Raw genomic sequence first — 19,222 nt, forward strand, 5'->3', positions numbered from 1 at the left:
TATATATGTATATATAATTGAACTATTTACCTTCTGACGTTTGTAGAGCTTGATCAGGGCTGTTCAAGTTAATAGCTTTAGGGACTTCCAAGGTATATTAGTGTGATAATATAATGTCTTTTAGATTACCTTTTGAATTAGAAGGTATTCCGAAAATTAATGAATAGTTGTCCAAGAGTCTCGTCACCGCTACAATGTTTGCATTAAAAAAACTTTCCCTATGAGGAACAGATTTTTTTTTTTATTACCTTTTGAATTAAAAGGTATAAGAAATGGTTACTGAGCAAGATATAAAAAAAAAAAATTATACTAATTTTTACAGTTTTTATTTTTACATATGTATTATAATGCTGTTGCTACCCTGTCCGTTTGGGATACCTCAGAGTGCACACCCAGCCTGTATAATTGAAGGAAAACCTGGCGGTTAAGCTTGATCATGAAGAAGTATCCTTGTTGCACAACCGTTGTTCGAAAAACAGTATTTCCTTGCAAAGTAGGAAACCCCTCACCCTTCAAGTGTTGTAGTGGTACATTTTTTATTTAATTATTATTAAGTAACATATTACTAACATCTTTCTGTCTTTAATCGGCTCACATAAAAATCATGTTTAAATGAGATAAATAACAAATATATTATCAGAGAACTAATTTATGTTTACCATTATATCAGATGGTCCTTTTGATAAAGGTAATAACCAACTTGACCAAGCATAGCACAAGGGTGAAATTATCCCTCCAGATTAAAGCCAGGAGTCCAAAGGGGGCTATGAACCGGTGAATGTAAGCTCTGAGTAGCCTAAATATTTCAACTGGAGCTAACATTAAAGGAGCCTTTGAGTTTCCAATAGGACTCACGACCAATTTTTTTCACCTCGTACAAATAGATCCTGTGATATGTGGCCTTTATGACGGCAAAGATCGGATATTCTTTGTGCTAGGGAGTGAAAAGGGTAGCGCTTCAGTCCGTTCATTAATCGATAAAACTTTTTTATTCACTCGAAACCGATTTAACAGATCAATAAGTTTATTAAATATTATTATCTTTTCTGTCTAATGTTTATACATAGAATTCAATGGAAAATAAAATTGCTGGCTTTGTCCGGAGTGTAAGGCTACCGTAATAGAGGGGTTCAAATGCATCGCTTAAGTTAAGATACCTTTCAAGTCCGAACAATATTATTCTAGAAAAATCTCGACAGAATCAGAAGATTTGTGTATGGATTGCGTTGGCACCAGACAAAAATATAAAATTACTTTAATGTTTCTAATGACCTGTAATTGATTTCTGGAATGTCTCGGGAATCGCAGATACCTAATTTACTTCGAACACTGGACAAGGTGGAGGGAGGAAACAGAAGTTGAAACAATATAATTTATCCTGAATTCAGCGAAGAATGGGAATGATATAGGGTACAAGTTGGAAGCGGAAGGTCTGTATTCATAATGGCTTCGACCACTTGGATTAATATCAGGTGTACCCCAAGGTTTCGAATTGTTTCAGGTCATTGATTACTCCGAGTTCTCCTCCCCCAAAGGTATTGCTTCCAATTGAAATGGATGACTTACAACTGTTATAAAGTAATTTAATTGAGAAATTATTTATTCCATTAAAGATAGACCACGAAACAAAAGTCTCATAAGCCAGTATTATCCAGGACATTTTTATTCAGTTATTAAATCATTTTCAAATGATAGTTTAAATTTCTTTTTTAAATTCAAATGTTTGGGAGAAATTTCTGTTTCCAATCCATGCACGTGTGGTGTTCCACAAGATGAGGTATTACCTCCACTATTGTTTTCAATTTATACTGATAAAATTGTTGGATCCATATACTAGAAAGCCAGAGTGACATATTTCACTGTCTCAAATATTAATATTAGCGCTTATTGTTTAATTATTAGAAGGTTATAATAAAAATATCAGAGGAACTAAGTAATCTCTATGAAAATCAATAAATTGATATCTGAAAAATTTTAGGGACATCTGATTCAGATAAATTAATTTTCAATTTGACAAGAGAAAAACTAAACCATTTAGTTATAGAATAGAAAAAAAATCTCTTCATTTATGAGAAGTAGATATATAATGAAACCTCTCTCAACGGACATCCATTTATCTTGGAATCCTCTCTTAACGTAAAATTTTATTAATGCACTAATGTAATGCACTCGAACCCCTTTCACTCGGAACATGAGCATCAATTATATTCTCACAACACTTTTTAATTTTGTTGGACAAAAGTCAATACATGTAAGTACGAACTCATGATTACTAAACTAAATTTCTGATTTTGGAAAAATGTTATAAATACAAGATATTATTTTTTTTTCTGAATATAATAAAGAACTAACGGCAATATTTATTAAGAATAAAAACATGCGTTTTATACGAATATTTTGTAAACATAAACGTGAATTATTTAATTACAAATATTTTTTTTATGTAAAAATACTGATATAATATATTTTGATATATAAATTGTTCAGAAATTATATTATGTTAAAATAAATAAAAAGGTACGCATCCTTAACATGTAAAAATAATAAAACGTATGGTAATAATTAATTTGATTTTAATTATAATTATCATCGAACTTTAAAATTGGTTGAAATAAAATTTATTCCAAGCGACGGTATGTACCATACATGATTCTATTTTCGACAAATTTGTACCACGGACAAAATTATCGTCACTGTATGTTATATGCAGGTGTCAGTTTAAATTTAAATAAAATGCTTCTTAATCGTAAATTCAAAATTCAAACAGACATAAAAAAAGTACAAATCACTTGGAAAATTACAGCAATTATCTCCGAATCGTTTTAGACAGAAATTTAAATTTTTTAAATTTACTTTTTAAATGAAATCAGTAAGAATTAAACAGTAAAACACAATTAAACACCTTCATAATTTATTCTATAATCTATAACGTAGCATTTTAGACTTTAATTTTTATTTTTCCACACACAAGACTGAAACGACAAGAAACTGCTCGTAGATTCCGATTACTACAACACTTACTTGACAAACGCTCTAAACTTCCCATTCACTACAAAAAATTAGTATACACTACAATAATCAGACCAATTTGGACATGTGGAATTGAGCTCTGGGGCTCCACCAAACCATCAAATTCCTTCCGCATCCAATCCTTACCATCCAAAATCCTAAGTAAAATCCTTGATGCTCCTTATTACGTTACAAATAAACTCATTCACAAAGACCTTAACATCCCATTCGTTGCAGAATTGGCCCAAAACAGATATGCGTCTTTTCATTCCAAACTCCTTAACCATCCTAACTCATTAATTCTTAATCTTTCATCGTTAACAATCCTTGATAATCCTCCTGACGTCTAAAAAGAAGATGGCCACGGGACCATCTAATTTAAATTAATGTTTGAAGTACCAAGGGTGGTTCCTTACCAAGATTTTCAAGTGTATATGAAACATACAACATATTTACTTATTGTATTATTTTGTACAGTTCTAATTTACATTAAATAAATAAAAAAAAAAAATTATTTTTATATCTCTCGTGCGAAAGTTTTGCATATTTTAATTCTTTAAATAATTGATTACTAATTTAGTGTAATTTAAAACAATAAATTGTAGTAATTTATGTAGTCTGCATGGGGAGTCTTTACGTTTGGCGTGATATTTTTTTATCCCTAAAAATTATACTGACACTAGTGAATTGCCTCATTAGAGAAAGTGCCTGCCTGTTCGCTATTGTGACGAGATGCCGTCGAGTGATGGATGTTATACCCCTCTGGTTAACCGAGGTCTCGCTCCCATCATCTTTTCAACTGCTCATTTCAACGGAAAACAGTGAATTAATATTTCCGTTTAATTTTTCACAGCCTAGTTTGGTATATTTAGTACTTGTTTGATAATTTAATGTTATAGTAAAACAAAAAAAAAACTGTTAATATTTAGAGTAGAATCAAGTTAATTATTGCGTTTTGTGTTTAATAACCTAGGCCCCTTCATGTGTAAGGTCGGCCAACCCGTTATGCCGTTGAAAACATGATATTGCATCGACAGCTTTTGAAGGAGCAAATCTGTAGTTACACTAAAATTATAAAATGGATGGCTTTAGAATTAATTTTGATTACATTTGTACGAAGTGGTTTTTTTTTTTTTTTTCGTAAAACGCTATTTAGTTTGTTTAACACTAAGGTTTGTTTACTTCTAATATTGTAAAATATGAATATAAATAATTCTATAATTCTTATTTAATATTTTGCATATACATTAAATAAGAATTATACAATTTTTCGATATGACTCTCCTATGATTCCTTCTTTCTTTATTTTTTTTTTTAAACCTGGAAACGGGAGTGAACTATTAATGTGAGTTTTGCTCTACGAAGCGCTGAGTTAGTAATGATACCGATTCTTGGAGAACTATTATTCCAGCTTAATTGAGATTAACGAGCTGTTCCAACCCCCAAATGGAAAATTAGCCAACAGCAATGCATCTGCCAACTTGTCCTTACTCCCTACAGCCGAGGCGGTATATGTTAGTAAGTTACTGATGAATATAAATTTAGTTTTTAGTAGATTTTTTTTTTGTTTAAAAATTAAATAAAAACTAATCAGATCGTTCATAGTCTCAAGTAGATGACTCCTGATAGGCAACAAGATGAAAATTGAAAGATTAACGGTAGAAAGGATTTAATTTCCCTTTTTCAAGTTTTTGGAAAACTTTTAAATATTTTTCTATTTCTATTTATTTATTGCAATTCGCAACTGTAATATAAAAATGGATTGATATGAGCATGTAGAGAAACTACCCATTGGTGACACTCTTATAATTTTTACACTAGAAGGTCTCGAGGAGATTTTCTTTTCAGGCGCCACAGAGGATTGTCAGGGATAGAAGAAGCAAGGTTAGAAACTAGAGGATTATGATGGTTAGGGAGTTTATAATGGAAGGATTGATATTTGGTTCGGGCTAGATCGGTTACAAATGGAACATTAAGGTCTTTATGGATGATTTGATTTGTGACAAAGTAAGGAACATTGAGGATTTTGGATTGTAAGGATTGGATACGAGAGGAATTCGAAGGTTTATTGGAGCTCCAAAGCTCAACTCCGTATGCCCAGATAGTCCTTATAATTGTCATGTAAATCAGTCTTTTGTAATGAATTGGAAGTTTGGACCGTTTGTCTTCTAAGTACTGTAATAGTCGAAATCAACGTGCAGTTTCCTGTCTTTTCAGTCTTGTGTAAGGATTCCAGGTTAGTCGCTTGTCTGGATGAAGTCCAAGGTAGCGGATCTGTTCTACAGGGGTAAGCTTTTAAATATATCTGAACCATTGCGGCGAATAAGATGGGCGTGTTAGGATGTAAAGACTTGGTATCAAACTGATCTCTTCTTTTTTTTTATTTTATTGTTATTATTTTATGGCATCGACCACTTCGGGATCATTATTGGCTAAATTTCCGAAATTTTTATTAGATATTATTTCCTTAAAATCCAAAATCTTTATTAGTATTTATTGCCTTAATTTCTGAATTTGATCTTAATTTCCATATCGAAATGTATAACTATTAAAATGGGTACGTGTTTATTATCCTGCAAAATTGAATAGAGGTCTGCTGGTAATTCATACAAAGATTTGAGGAAGTCATATGCTTGGGATTCAGGAAAGATGTGTTAAACAGTAAGTCTTGTTCCGTAAATTTGGCACATCACTATGAATCACGGGTCATAAGGTAACAGTGGGTCAGACGCCTATGACCTATTCAATGGCCCGTCAACCTCTTGGATGATATACAATGGAAAACTTCACTTCAGATTTCCCGTAATTTATTATCTGTGACATTTGTCTATATTTGATGTCATTTCATTATGATAGAAAGGAGAAATATAACTGCAAAGATGAGAGCTCGGGAATCTTACCGTATTTCCAAAGAAATTAGACAGAATAAAATTAAAACGGGCCGTCCGTAGCTCAGTTGGTTAGCTCCGTTTCGAATCCAGCCTGGGGGCGTTGTCTCTTTTCATCAAGTGGCGATCTCACAGAATTAAAAACTTGACCCCCTATCATAGTTTGAACAGGTTGGTCACCAGCATATAACCAGGCAAATAGCTACCTTTGCTTTTATTTGCCTTAAAAAAAAAAGAACAATCTCATTTAATATTATTTTTACGAAACAAAATTGTATTATAGATAAAATTATTTTTGGCATTTTAACAATTAAGTATCAAATAACTTTTACATGTTTTTCTAAGAAATTATAAAAATTGTTGAGTTGATGAGTAATGATCCATTCCTAAATTATTTCACATAACCCTGATTGTGAACCACTGCTCTAAAGAATCAATAATACTCTAATTTTTTTTTTATTTTGTTGTGTAAGAGTATCAAAGTATCACGTTATTGTTAAATTCCAACTTTTTCACAAGAAGAAATAAAACCTTTTTAAAAAATCAAAAAATTATAGGATTATTTAACAAAATAATTATTTCATCAAATATTCATTGTTGACGAAATGAAATAATCTCAATCAAAAACTACCAGCATTTATTTCTTGAACTAATCATTAATTGAAATTAAACGAATCCCTAAAATGTTAAAAAACACACGTGTAAACGTCTAAGAGATAGACCGAAGAATGGTTGGGAAGATTGGACGGGCGTCATTGGGAAGATATGCATTGACAGCGATTAGTGGTATCGGAATCGAACCATTAGGTTCACTAAGTCTTTGTTAATAATATTAATTAGAATTTTTTTATATAATTATATATACAAATTCCACGATTTCTCTTCGACTCAGTTCCATCAATTCTTATTTTCCAAGATCCCTACAAAAAGAAAAAAATCTTAATCGACTTTCTACAAGTGGTTTTGAGATTGGCCCCGACAGAATGTCATTTTCCCCAAAGAGCCCCTTAAGCGACCTTTTACAAAGACGGCTTAACCAAGCGATTAAGTCCAAAATGTTATAGCCAATTCCGTGGTGTAATTCATTAGCCCGGGAGCATTTTGAATTTCCTTCAGATTCTCAATTTTAATAGCTGGTAATGCCATAGAGATAAGACTTGCAATGTATTTATTTTTCCCTCAGTTTCCTTACTGTTTTAAATGTTTACTTATATATTAAGAAATTGTTAATATATAATTAAAAACCATCATGCGAGCGAGCATCTTCAACAGAAACATTTTACATCATGGCACATTCTAACACCATCGAACGCAAAAGGTCTTTAATCCAGATAAAATTATAAATACTTGATAATCAAGTCGATATATATACAATTGGGATGTTATGAGGTGTCGACAGTTGACCGTAGATTAGTACGTGGAGAAGAGGGGGTGTGTGGTCAGCAAATAAACACAAATAAACCAATTAAAATCAACTTTAATTAACACAAATAAACTTTATTAGGGCTAAAAAACAAAAAGAGATATTAACCATCATTTAGAGAAACATAAAAATTATATAGTACCAAATTAGTAGGTTTTTTTATTTCTTTTAATTTTGAAAGGAGATAGTTGACCGTATGAAGTAGATTGTAGGAAAACAGTCCGGATAGCGGTCAATAAAGGTACCAAAACCTGAGAATTATTTTTTAAAAAAAATTTTTTATTTATTTATTGATATTTACAACTGTATAAAAAATACAACAAGTAAATTTGATCATACTGACATAATGATATGATACACCATGTTGAGAAACTACCCAGTAGTATAACTCTAAAAACAGTTTACAATATAATTGCCAGGAATGGAAGAGGAAGCAAGGTTAGAAACTAGTGGGTTTGGGTGGTTAGGGAGTTTATTATGGAAGGAATAATATCGGGTTCGGGCTAGATCGGTTACATAAGGAACAGTTAGGTCTTTATGGATGGTTTTATTAGTAACAAAGTAAGGAGCATTGAGGTTTTACGAAGGATTTTGGATTGTAAAGATTGGATACGAGAGGAATTCGAAGGTTTAGTGGAGTCCCAAAGTTCAACTCCGTATGTCCAAATTGGGCTTATTACAGACATGTAGATCAGTCTTTTGTAATGAAGTTTAGACCGTTTGTCTAGTAAGTGCTGTAATAGTCGAAATCGACGTGCAGTTTCCTGTCTTTTCAGTCTTGTGTGAGGATTCCAGATTAGTCGTTAGTCAAGATGCAGTCCAAGATAACGAATCTGTTCTACAGGGGTAAGAGCCACATTATTAAAGTATACTGTAGGGGAGTCGGCAGGTTTACGACGAACAGTAAATGTGATTTGATGTGATTTGTTGGGATTTATTTTTATCCTACTGTTTACATCGGGACCTGCTCGTGCTATACTGCAGGTGTCCCGAGTGTAATTTTATGATTAAAATTAATGTGTGGAAAAAGGGGGGGCCGAAAATTGTGAGACTATCCGCTAATTAGCAACATGCATATATTTCTTTTATTCATAAAGTTGATTCCCTGGAGGGGCAGTTATGGTTAATGTGTTAGTTCAGTAATCTTTATCTATAGTAACATGAAACAGAATATTGGGGTCTCATAAATTGTATTGGCTTATCTGGTGACGTCTTCGCCGCCGCAGTGACGTATCCTAGTCGCTTCCCTCGTCTAGGTGCTGTGGGCGAAATAATGAAAACCATGTAATCTTCGCCCCGAATCTTCGTCTGAAAAGACGTCTTTTCCTCTCAGAGACTGGCCAGCGTCTTCTGGTCTCCGGCGTGATGGTAGGGGCAGGCCAAGTCCTAGCTTGCATGGTGCTTAGGCTGGGGCGGGATTGCAGTCGCAGCGTCTTCGGGGCCTTCCGGTGTCCGCGGAAAGGGGGGGCATCAGAAAATGAGACACCCGACCCCGACTTTATATAAATTCAAAAAACAACGGCTAAAACGGGATTACTTAAATCCGACACCCTCAATTTCGACACCATTCTTCGAGGATTGTGATATGGGACTGGAGAGTTTGGGGTGCAATCAAAGGGTTATTACTAACTGTGAGCACACATGTGTCATCAGCATAAATAGTAAGGATAGTGTTAGGAGTTGTTGGGATGTCAGCTGTATAGACGGTGTAGAGGATGGGATGGGACCCAGATTACTAGAAAATTGAGGGTTGAATAGGAACCATTGTGGTTTATTTGGAATAAGCTATTAGTAAGAAAGGAACGGATGATGAGAAAATATGTAAGAGGTGGGAATTTACGGAGTTTGTAAAGCAGTCCCGGGTGCCAGACTCTATATCGAAAAAGACTTCCGCGCTCCAAAGAAGACGAGACAACGTCCACCTCACGATGACTGCTGGATAGTGGAGTGGGATGTTCGGAATCCAAACTGGTGATCTGGGATTATATGATTGGAATCTAGGATGGGGTATAGGCGTTTAAAAATAAGTTTTTCGAGGATTTTTCCCATGGTTTTAAAAATAAGAATAGCTTTTTATGGTTTTAATTTGGATTTTCTATTTATTCTAGGATAGGATATAGCATTGCAAAACTTACGTAGGTTTGAGTTAGTTTGATGTTGATATGGTGATTTCAGGGAAGGCGGCGATCGAGCTAAATTCCCAGGTATGTTACTGTATCACTGGCGAGCGTCTGAGAGTAATAATTTTTGATGTAAATTATTAAATGTTCAGACTAATTATCCATTTATTGAAGTATTGTTCTATATCGTTAAGGTGACGTTGCAAAGTATTTCTAGCTATTATTATGTCATCATGTTGAGAGAACACTGCTGTATAATAAAATCCTTATAAAAACAGTGAACAGATGTTTTACTATTTTTTAAGCCAATAAAATTATTCTCGTGAATGGATGTTATATACCCCCTTCAGCTCAGAGTTCAGCTCTGATAGATGCAGTACTGGAGCGGTAATAAGCTGACGATGGAAAGAAAAACCCACCCCCTTCCTGTCCTATGATAATGCCCCCATTACCTCTACAAACATTCGGGGACTTGGCTGGAAGGTTTTATACCCAGTTCCAGAGGGGGCATCACATATCGTCTTCATATTACCAATTTTACAGCTATTTACCTTATTCTCTTCTGTTTACTTCCCGCAAAAAAAAAACCGTAATGGCTCTATTTTTATAATATAAATAAATATTTATCTACACGTATAGAATTTTATATATAATACATTTCATGTATTATATATGTATGAAGCACTAATTCTATTTTAATAAAGTGTACGAAAAAAAAAGTATTGATTTTTATATATTATGAGGAAGTGTAAGGCAAAACATATAAAAAATGAAGGCAAAGAATACTTTCCCCGTCAAAATTTGATAACACCTATAAATATTATGATTTTTTTTTCAAGGAAAAACCCTTGATAATTATACTTAATCATTAGAGACGTTTCGGATATTTGTTCATCATCTATAATTATTTTAGAAAAAATATACATCTTATCAACACTCACTGTCATAATTTATGAGATGAAAAAAACATTAATATATTTTGGCTTAATTAACCTTATCATCCTATTTTTTTATCATCCTTTTATGAGATTTGTCTTGACTTTAAAAAAAAAACCATTCATTCTTCCCGATAATGTTAAACATTATATTTTAAAAAAATATAATTTTTAATTATATTATTTCAATTTCTCTTACAATTACTCAATTGTCCTAAAATTTTAATTATCCCTTCTATTTTATATTCTTTATGCTGTGGGTATCTATTGTGGGTTTCGGAACCATCCGATATCTACCTGGCCTCGTAAAGTGTAGTAACGGTACTCTCCTGCAAAGTGTACCGCCCTTGCCTCTTCATTGGTTGTTTTGGCACAGATTTAGTTTTAAGTATGAAACAAATTCATGACATTATTAAATTTACGAATATATACGACTATATAATTTTGCATTCGACTGAATTCATAGAATAATTTATACTAGTTATTAATAGGGTTATATTTTGTTATTAAATTTAATAAATACAATTATTTTATCTATTATCCATAGCACTACTGATGCAATTATACCAGCCATATATAATTTTACATTAATTGAATCAAATTACCTTTTAATAGTGGTTTAATGTAATTTTATTGGGATTTAATTAAATTAGCTTTAAAATTGTTGATATTTTTATATAATTTAATTAATGAAAAAATATAAATGTCTATTTAAGTTACTCTTTTTAATGTATTTCTCAATTACAGAAAGCATTAGAAATCCGGCTCAGTGAGCAGAATTATAACATGCTTTAATTTTTCTCAAAATTCACTTCATTAAAACCCTAACGAGACTTTATATAGCAATTTATTTTACTTATGACCAGGAGTGTTGAGCAAGGTAGGAGTGGGGGGGAGATAATCTTAGACATTGCTGCTAAGTTTGTCTCAAATAATAGCTTCCAGTAAAATCATATCTCTCCCTTTTTTTTTGTTCTTAAGTTTCTTTCCTTATATAAATCGATGTTAGTTCTAAATTAAATTTAATTATAATATGTTATTTTCAGAATTAAATTTAATTATGGTTATTTTTTATATCAAAAAAGGACACCCATTTACATTACCAATTAGATTCCCTAAATTTTGAATTATTATTTAGTTGTCTGTATTTCTCATAAAATCACAAAGCATGAGAAATATATGTTTCTCGAATATTTAAATTGTTATCATTAATGATTTTATTTCTGTTTGTTTTACTTTTAAATTAATATTATTTTTTATATCCTATGTTTGTTCCATTTTAATTTATCTTATTTCTACGAGTCCACGGAAGTGGAGAAGTTCCTTATCTTAATTTTCTTGGTGAACGAATGTCACTTTAAAAAAAAAAAAATTAAAATAGAATGTATACAGTGCATTTTCGCATTTACTTTTCATTGTTTTTTCTTATTTTCCTATTTATTCAACTACTCTACGAATGATTTTGCATTAATTTTTTTTTTAGCTCTGCAAAGGTGCCTCGAAATTTGTAAAGCCCAACAAGGGCGCCACGATTTTTTTTTTTAAACTAACAAAGGTCCGAGTATTTTTTTTTTTTTTTTTAGTCGAACAAGGTTTTGCTATTTTTTTAGATCCACTAGGGTGCCACGAAATGTATTAAGCGTAAAAAAGGGCGCCATATTTTTTTTTCTAGATCAACAACGGTTTCTGTTTTTTTTCCTCATTTGAGGGCTATTGTTTGTTTTTTTAGATCTACGAATGTCCATTATTTTTGTTATTTATTTTACTTTTCTGTCTCATTGAAAATTATTATTTTTTTCTTTTTATTTTATATTAATTTTTTTTTATTTTTAACGTTTTTTTTTTTTTTGTTAAAGACTATACCCCCACCCCCTTGATAAATTGTTAAAAATAAAATGTCACTGTTATATTAACTATGACTAAGGTCCAACAGGCCGATATGGTATTAAATAAAAAAAAAAAAAAGAAAGGTTTCCTGAATTTTCCGAAATCAAACAAATATACGCATTGTTTTCAGATTTATATAAAATAAAAATCCTTGTACTGCAGAATTTTAAACTTTATCCATTCTTGGTATTGCTGTAGTTCGTCAATGGTTGATTACACTTACGAAAAAAATCGTAATTATTTTTTATTGAAAGTTTGCTATTGCCTATATATAATTCTTTTTATTTTCTCAATTGTAATTTTTTAACGATCAACCGATATCACCATAGAAGGAATATACCAAAGGAAGTGTAACATATTAATGATAGTTCGGTGCCGAAACCCAAAACCAATTGGGGAAGGAATTATGTTTGACCACCCCGCTATACCCTTCTACACTCTAAACTCGACTCTACACTCTAAACCAACACGACAGAAACCATTTCGGTTTGCCTCGAATCTGTCAAAGGGTCGCAGGGCAACGTTTTAGCCCTATATTATTCCCTCTCTCTCTCCCTCTCTCGCCAGCTAAATATACCGTACTAATCAAACAGAGTAGATATATTGATTTATGATTTTAAGTAAATATGTTATTTTGGGTAAAATTTTTAGGTTAAATAATAATGATAATTCTAGATATAGCGATAATAATAAATATTAGCAGCTGCGACCAGGGGTTGGGTTGTTATTGATATAAACATGGACCGAACACCATGTTACTGTACCTGAGGCGGGGGGGGGGGCTTCAGATATTAAGGCTAGAATTTATTACAAAACTTACTTTTATTATCACTAATTAAATTATCGTAATAATTTTTTGGGGGCTTTTCCAGATCTTATCACACTTTATATTCGAGATATTAATAATTATTTTCGAGTATTTCCGCCCTTTGTAATTATTCTTTCTTACAATGCATTGAACGATTTCAATAAAAATATAACAAAAAATTTCAATATAATTTGTTAATACTTCGTCGAACGTTATTAGAAAAGTGTGTCAATGATCTTGAGCGACTTTAGGTTTTTGTGATTTTGTATAATTTTAAAGTTAATTTAATACAATTAGCAATGTTTTTGTAAATTCACCAGAGAATTCAACGATTGATTCATTATTATCCCACTATGTCATAATAAAAATAAGTCTTGAAAAAATTTGGACGGAGCCACCTAGCAAAATGGGATAAAATATTATTTTAGGGAAAAATAAGGTTTTTCGTGTTTTGGGGCGTTCAAAAAATAATTTAAATACGAATTAAAAAAAAAAGAAAAATCTAAAAATATTATTCACCTCCTAAAAAAAAAATAATAAAAATATCTTCTATGATTCTACCAATCTACAAGAAACTTAAGTGTATTTTGGGCTATCCGAATCGCACAAAATGGTACAAAACGAATTTCGTTAACAAATTAGAACTTTTTTTTAAAATTTTTTATTAACAAATTTACATTTATTTAAAATAAATATTTTCTAATATGAATGAAATTGCAATTTGATGGATTTATGATGTCATTTAATAAGAAGTATTGCCATAATTTTTTTTATACCTGCTCCCATACATTTTATAATACTCATTTAGTCTTCATGTACATTTATTTCAGGCGTCTTTAGATTTTCAAGTTTATAAGCAGGAAAAAATCGTGGCGAATACGATATTTTAATAATTTATATATTTTGTTTTTTCTTGAATAATTTTTTTTCAGTTTTTAGTCATTTTTTTATTTGATTAATTCCATAGCTATCAGCCTTGAACATTTATACTAATTTAATTATTCATTTATTACTATTACGTCTATATGTATTTTTATCATTACTTTTTTTTACTAATTTATTTATATTAATTAAAATTATTCAACAATTATTAAATTTTGAATTGTTAGGGCCGTCGCTTTGCACTTAATTGAACACCTGGGGGGGGGGGGAGTAAACAGGGTGATTCAGGGTTAAGAAAATATGAATTAAAAATCTCAAAATGACAATGACATTTTCAAGGAAGGTATGTTTGTTAAAACTTCGTTTAGGAGATATTCACGTCTAAAGATTTTCATTTTTATGAACTATTTAGTTTATAATAAATAGATAAGTACGTTTCCAAACTCTTTTATTAATGAAATGTAATCATTAACGTTCGTATTATTTTTTTAAAAATTAAATTTAAACGGCTCTCGATATGTGTTATTGTTCTGAAATCCAGAAAATTAAACTAAAAGTTAACGCAAGCTCAGTCAATGACTCTAATTATTTTGGAAGAAGGATAATTGAAACCTGAAACGATAACACATATCTAGAGCCTGTCTTAATGTAATCACTTATTTGTGTATTTAATACCAGATCGGCATGGTGGTATAAGACCCACTATACCACTATTAGGTATGCTTAATGTATGAGCTACATTTTTTCACAATTGATTATGGGGGAGGGTAGAGTCTTATACAAAAGACACCCCTTGCTATATACATAATATAATAAAAATAATACAAAAGTAAGGTTAATAACAAAAATAATAACATTCGTACACTTTACAAAACAAACAATTGCCCTCTAATGGGAAAAATAGAACAAAAAAAAGTTAATTTTAAAAATAAACAAAGAAAAAAAAACCCAGAAATAAATAAATAAAATAGAAGTAATGACAATAATAGAATTGATAAATATATAATTTATAACAAGATGTCCTGGCAGCCTGGGCTTCAGTCTTCGCGTTGAGGTTGGGTTTCTCAGGTTGTAGGTCACTGCTCCTTTTTCATGTAATCCTCTATTGACTCCATTTGTAATTCCCGATGCAATTAGCTATTTCATAGAAACCAAGATAATCACTTATGAAAATATAATAAGAGTGTTTATGTTAGTATTTTATTAATAAAATAGTTGGAACATATGTAATTTATTTATTATAACCTAAAAAATTCATAACAATGAATATTTTTAGACGTGGATATCCGTAAACGCTTCTTATCTTTGTGGGTAATTTTTTTTTTTCATTTTGACGTCCTTAATTCTTGTTTTCAGTTTGAACACTAACCTCTGAAATATTGTTTTTACTGTTTAAATAAATAAAATTTAATCCATTTTAGTCTCAAAAATATTTTTTATTCCTTAGTCCGACGTTTCGGCCAATTCTGCCAGTCCTTGAGGGACAATCTTAATAAAATTTTAGAACCAAATCATTTAAAAAACAATTCTGCCCAGATCACTTATATCAGTCTACAAATTACCCTAATTAGTCAAATTGTTCACATTAATTTAAAAATTAAAATTATTTATAACAATCAACCTTCTTTCTTAAAATTTATCACGACACTCTTTTTACTTTTATAATCAATAATCAATCCAATGTAAACCTTTTACTTATTAAAGAAAATATCTTGGAAAAAAAATTCTGTTAAATTTATACCCTATAAATTATAATTAAGTGATTCTTGCTAATTACTTCAATATAAATTACAAGGTATTTATTTTATTCAATTCACATTAACATACTTTATATAAAAGGTAAAGAATAAAAAAAAAATATCCAATAGAGAGCATGAAGCTAAATTAAAGGGAAAAATTTAAAAAAGAGTCAGAAGGGAAACTTCAAAAGCTTTACGAACCTTTCAGTCCAGGTCAGTCTACATCCTTTTTATCGAATTATTTTAGGTTGAATCAATGTATGAGTATTTACAAGCTGATAGTCAAATTACTGCATTGACTAAGTGGTTATTTAAGTGATTAATCGGAATATTTTATGGAACATAATGACTAGACCCTACAGAGCTTCGAAGCATGGAATGCTTATTATTTTTCTGTTACGAGATCAAATTGTCTACTGTCACGAAAGTTGAAAGTTAAATACAAAAAAGATTTACTTCCAACTGTTGTTTACGGATATGAAACATGGCATATTACGTTCTAGTTGGGACAATCTTTGTTGTTTTAGATAATAAAATTTTACTTAATATTTGATGTAGTTGAAAAAAACCACAACGAAACGATGAAATCCTAAAAAAAACTATTGGTTTATTAATGTATTATATAGTAATTTATTGCTTGATAGTAGGTAATTAATTTAAAACAAATCTTTTTATCATCTTTCAACTTTTCTTTCTTTTATTTAATAGTACAAGAGGGGTAGGGGGAATAAAAAATGGCGGTTGTTTCGAAACCTTAAAAAACATGAATTTTTCATTCGGAGCTTTTTATCTTAAAAACTAACATAACATTATTTAAAGAAGAGTAAATTTTCTAAAATATGAGCCCTAACAGAGATATAGTTCTCGAGATATAGCTTTTTAAAAAGCAACATTTCTTAAAAATCTACTGAAAGATTAGAAGTTAGTTAATTTATTTTAAAAAATCTATATCACAGGATGATGTATAGATATATCTTAGCACTCAAATTAAAGCTAGTTTGCTAACGTACTATAAAGTAGTTTATGACCGTTACCGTCGTAGGAATAGTAGTTTTCATATTTCCTAAAATAAATTGAAGTAGTTCGGATAATAAAGTTATAGCTTTGAAAAACATTATTTCAGAAACCATATGACGTACAGATGTCTATATAGGAAATTTAAATTAAGCAATTTATATGAATGTATAGAGTGCATAAGAGAAAACATTTCTGGAATCTAATGTATAATTTTATAAGAGTTATAAAAATGTAGCCAAAAAAAACATACTTAGATTAGGTTAATAAATTTTTAATTGGGGCCAGTGAAGATTACAAATATTAATGAGTTGTGTAATTAGTAGTATGAAGTCCAGTTGGGTAAGAAATAAAATTTGGAGTGAACTCATTCAAGTGGATGGTAAGGCATGTTCTCTCTCAGGAATCTCTCATCTCCTTCTATTCTTCCATCCCTAGCCAGGGAACTACATTCTGAGGTTTATGAGCGCATGGTAACGTTAATTTCAATAGAAGAAAAATGATTTCGCTGAATTCTAGGAAAACAAATTGACCCTTTTCTCTTTCGTTTGCTTCTTCTCATTGCGATCGCCAGAAAGTTATTTTATGTTATTGGCAACAAGGGGCACTAATAATGGTCATATTACGGGGGGCTACCTTTCGTTCATATATTTTTTTAATATATTTTTTTTATATTTTTAAAGGGGACTTTAATTTGATGTATCCCAGTTTTAACCTTTTAATTATAACCTATTATACCTAAGTCGATTCAACAATCAATTACAATTTTATATTAATCACCATGAACTATAAAACACAATATCCCCTTTATTATTACAGTTCCATTATTTAGTTATGTTATTATCTAATTTTTTTTTTATCTTTACTTTTTTTTTATTTGAACCTGTAAATCTAGTTGGCATGAGGGAGACTTGGCTCAGTGGTGCATCATCCTGACGTGAAGTAAATTATTTGATTACACTAGGAGGTCCTGCATCCAACTCTTCAGCCTACGCCAAGTAACTTCCTACAATGCCATGTGGTGTGCTGTGAAACCGTTATAAGACATATGAATGTGGTCCATTATCGTTTGAAACGTTGAATGGTACGTTCGTTGCCAGTCTTAAAAATTGCTATTGAAAAGTTCGTATTTTCTAAATCTGCGTCTCTTTAGCAAGTCCATAAATTTAGCAGTCGTAAATCCATATCAGTTTAATTAACTAATTTTATACGTTACATTTGTGCCTGAGATATAATTTAGAACGTCAATTCCACGTATGAAATATAAGTGTCTCAATCAGGAATTAAATTTATTATTAATCTAATTATTATTATTATTATTTTTTTGTTAGTATCATTAAAATCGTTGAGTATTTCCATTGTAGAGGGAATTAAGTTGTTTGTAAGATAACATTGTATAGGGTTGTCAGGAATACTAAAGCTTTTCTGGGGATTTTCCGAAGTACCTCAGCAGTAATGAGGTCGTAAACAGGAGCCCTCTTTTTAGGGATTTTCATGATCTGTCTTAATACCTTCAGTAGGAGGAAAAGCGTTGAGATGGAAGAGGAGATTTACTATATTATTAGAAAAAGTAATTTCTCCAATAATTTGATAAAATCGTACCTGATTTTCATCTGGACAATATTTTAGTTATATTAATTAAATAATTAATTAATAAAAAATCGACATGATTGTAACAATTGAATATGAAAGTTAGTTCCATGCTTTGATGTCTTACCTCTATGTGGAGTTCTTCGAGGCCAGGTATGGGAAAGATCTTGATGGATGGGGTCTCTCGCGGTATGTACCTGAAGATCTCCCTTCCTCCTTTGTACCACTTCACCGAGTAGAGGGAATCTCCCTCGAGGTCGAAGAAGCAGAGCAGGAGCGCAGTCTCACCTTCCTTTACTGCCATCGGCACGTGGACTCGGACGTGTTTCAGACCCATGATACCTGAAACGTTTATTTATTTCTGTTGATTATATTGGTAAATCCAATCGATATATTTCTATTTTAATAAGTTAACAAAAATAAATATATAACGTATCGCGACATCAGGCTAAAGGCGAGAGCTACATATTCGAAAGGTATTCCTATTGGGAGTAATTAGATTTTCTGGAAACTTCAAATTTTCTAATTTCAGTTTTTTTTTTTTTTTTTTGTAAGCAGTTTTGAGTATAATGGGATTAGTGCGATGACTATTCGGTACTATGACACTTCACCATTAATCTATTAAGAAGTGAATATGGAGTAGTAAGTTTGTTGATCGTTATTGATAAAATTTTATTTGGACTTGTTAATTCTTCAATAGCAGAATCAATTGCTTGCTTTGTTTTTTGTTAAGGTTTTTTAACCCAGTTGCTTTTCAAGAGCATAACGAAAGTCGTTATAGTTTAATTGTCCTCATCTTTGAAGGAATAGAGCATTTAAGAACAGTATTGGCATGTATTAGAATTAAAAAATGGGCTTTAGAAAATTAATTCTTAGATAATATTTATTATTTAATATTAACGAAGGGTTGGCGAACCCGATGGTTCA

The 19,222-nt window shown here is 31.0% G+C and overlaps 1 protein-coding gene across 2 annotated transcripts in view; it reads right to left on the bottom strand.

Moving 5' to 3' along the window:
* The window catches only part of LOC106692392 (uncharacterized), a gene marked incomplete at its 5' end in the record, with an annotated part of 122,802 nt that extends 104,165 nt beyond the window's left edge, over positions 1-18,637 (bottom strand). For both annotated transcript variants that reach the window (XM_067047042.1, XM_067047041.1), the window contains 1 exon segment: positions 18,423-18,637. In XM_067047042.1, coding sequence (XP_066903143.1) covers positions 18,423-18,637 — 215 coding nt within the window.
* Positions 18,638-19,222: the final 585 nt, after the last annotated feature.

This window comes from Halyomorpha halys, unplaced genomic scaffold, assembly GCF_000696795.3.
Source record: "Halyomorpha halys isolate HHAL.00 unplaced genomic scaffold, Hhal_1.1 Scaffold54.1, whole genome shotgun sequence".
Lineage (NCBI taxonomy): Eukaryota > Metazoa > Arthropoda > Insecta > Hemiptera > Pentatomidae > Halyomorpha > Halyomorpha halys.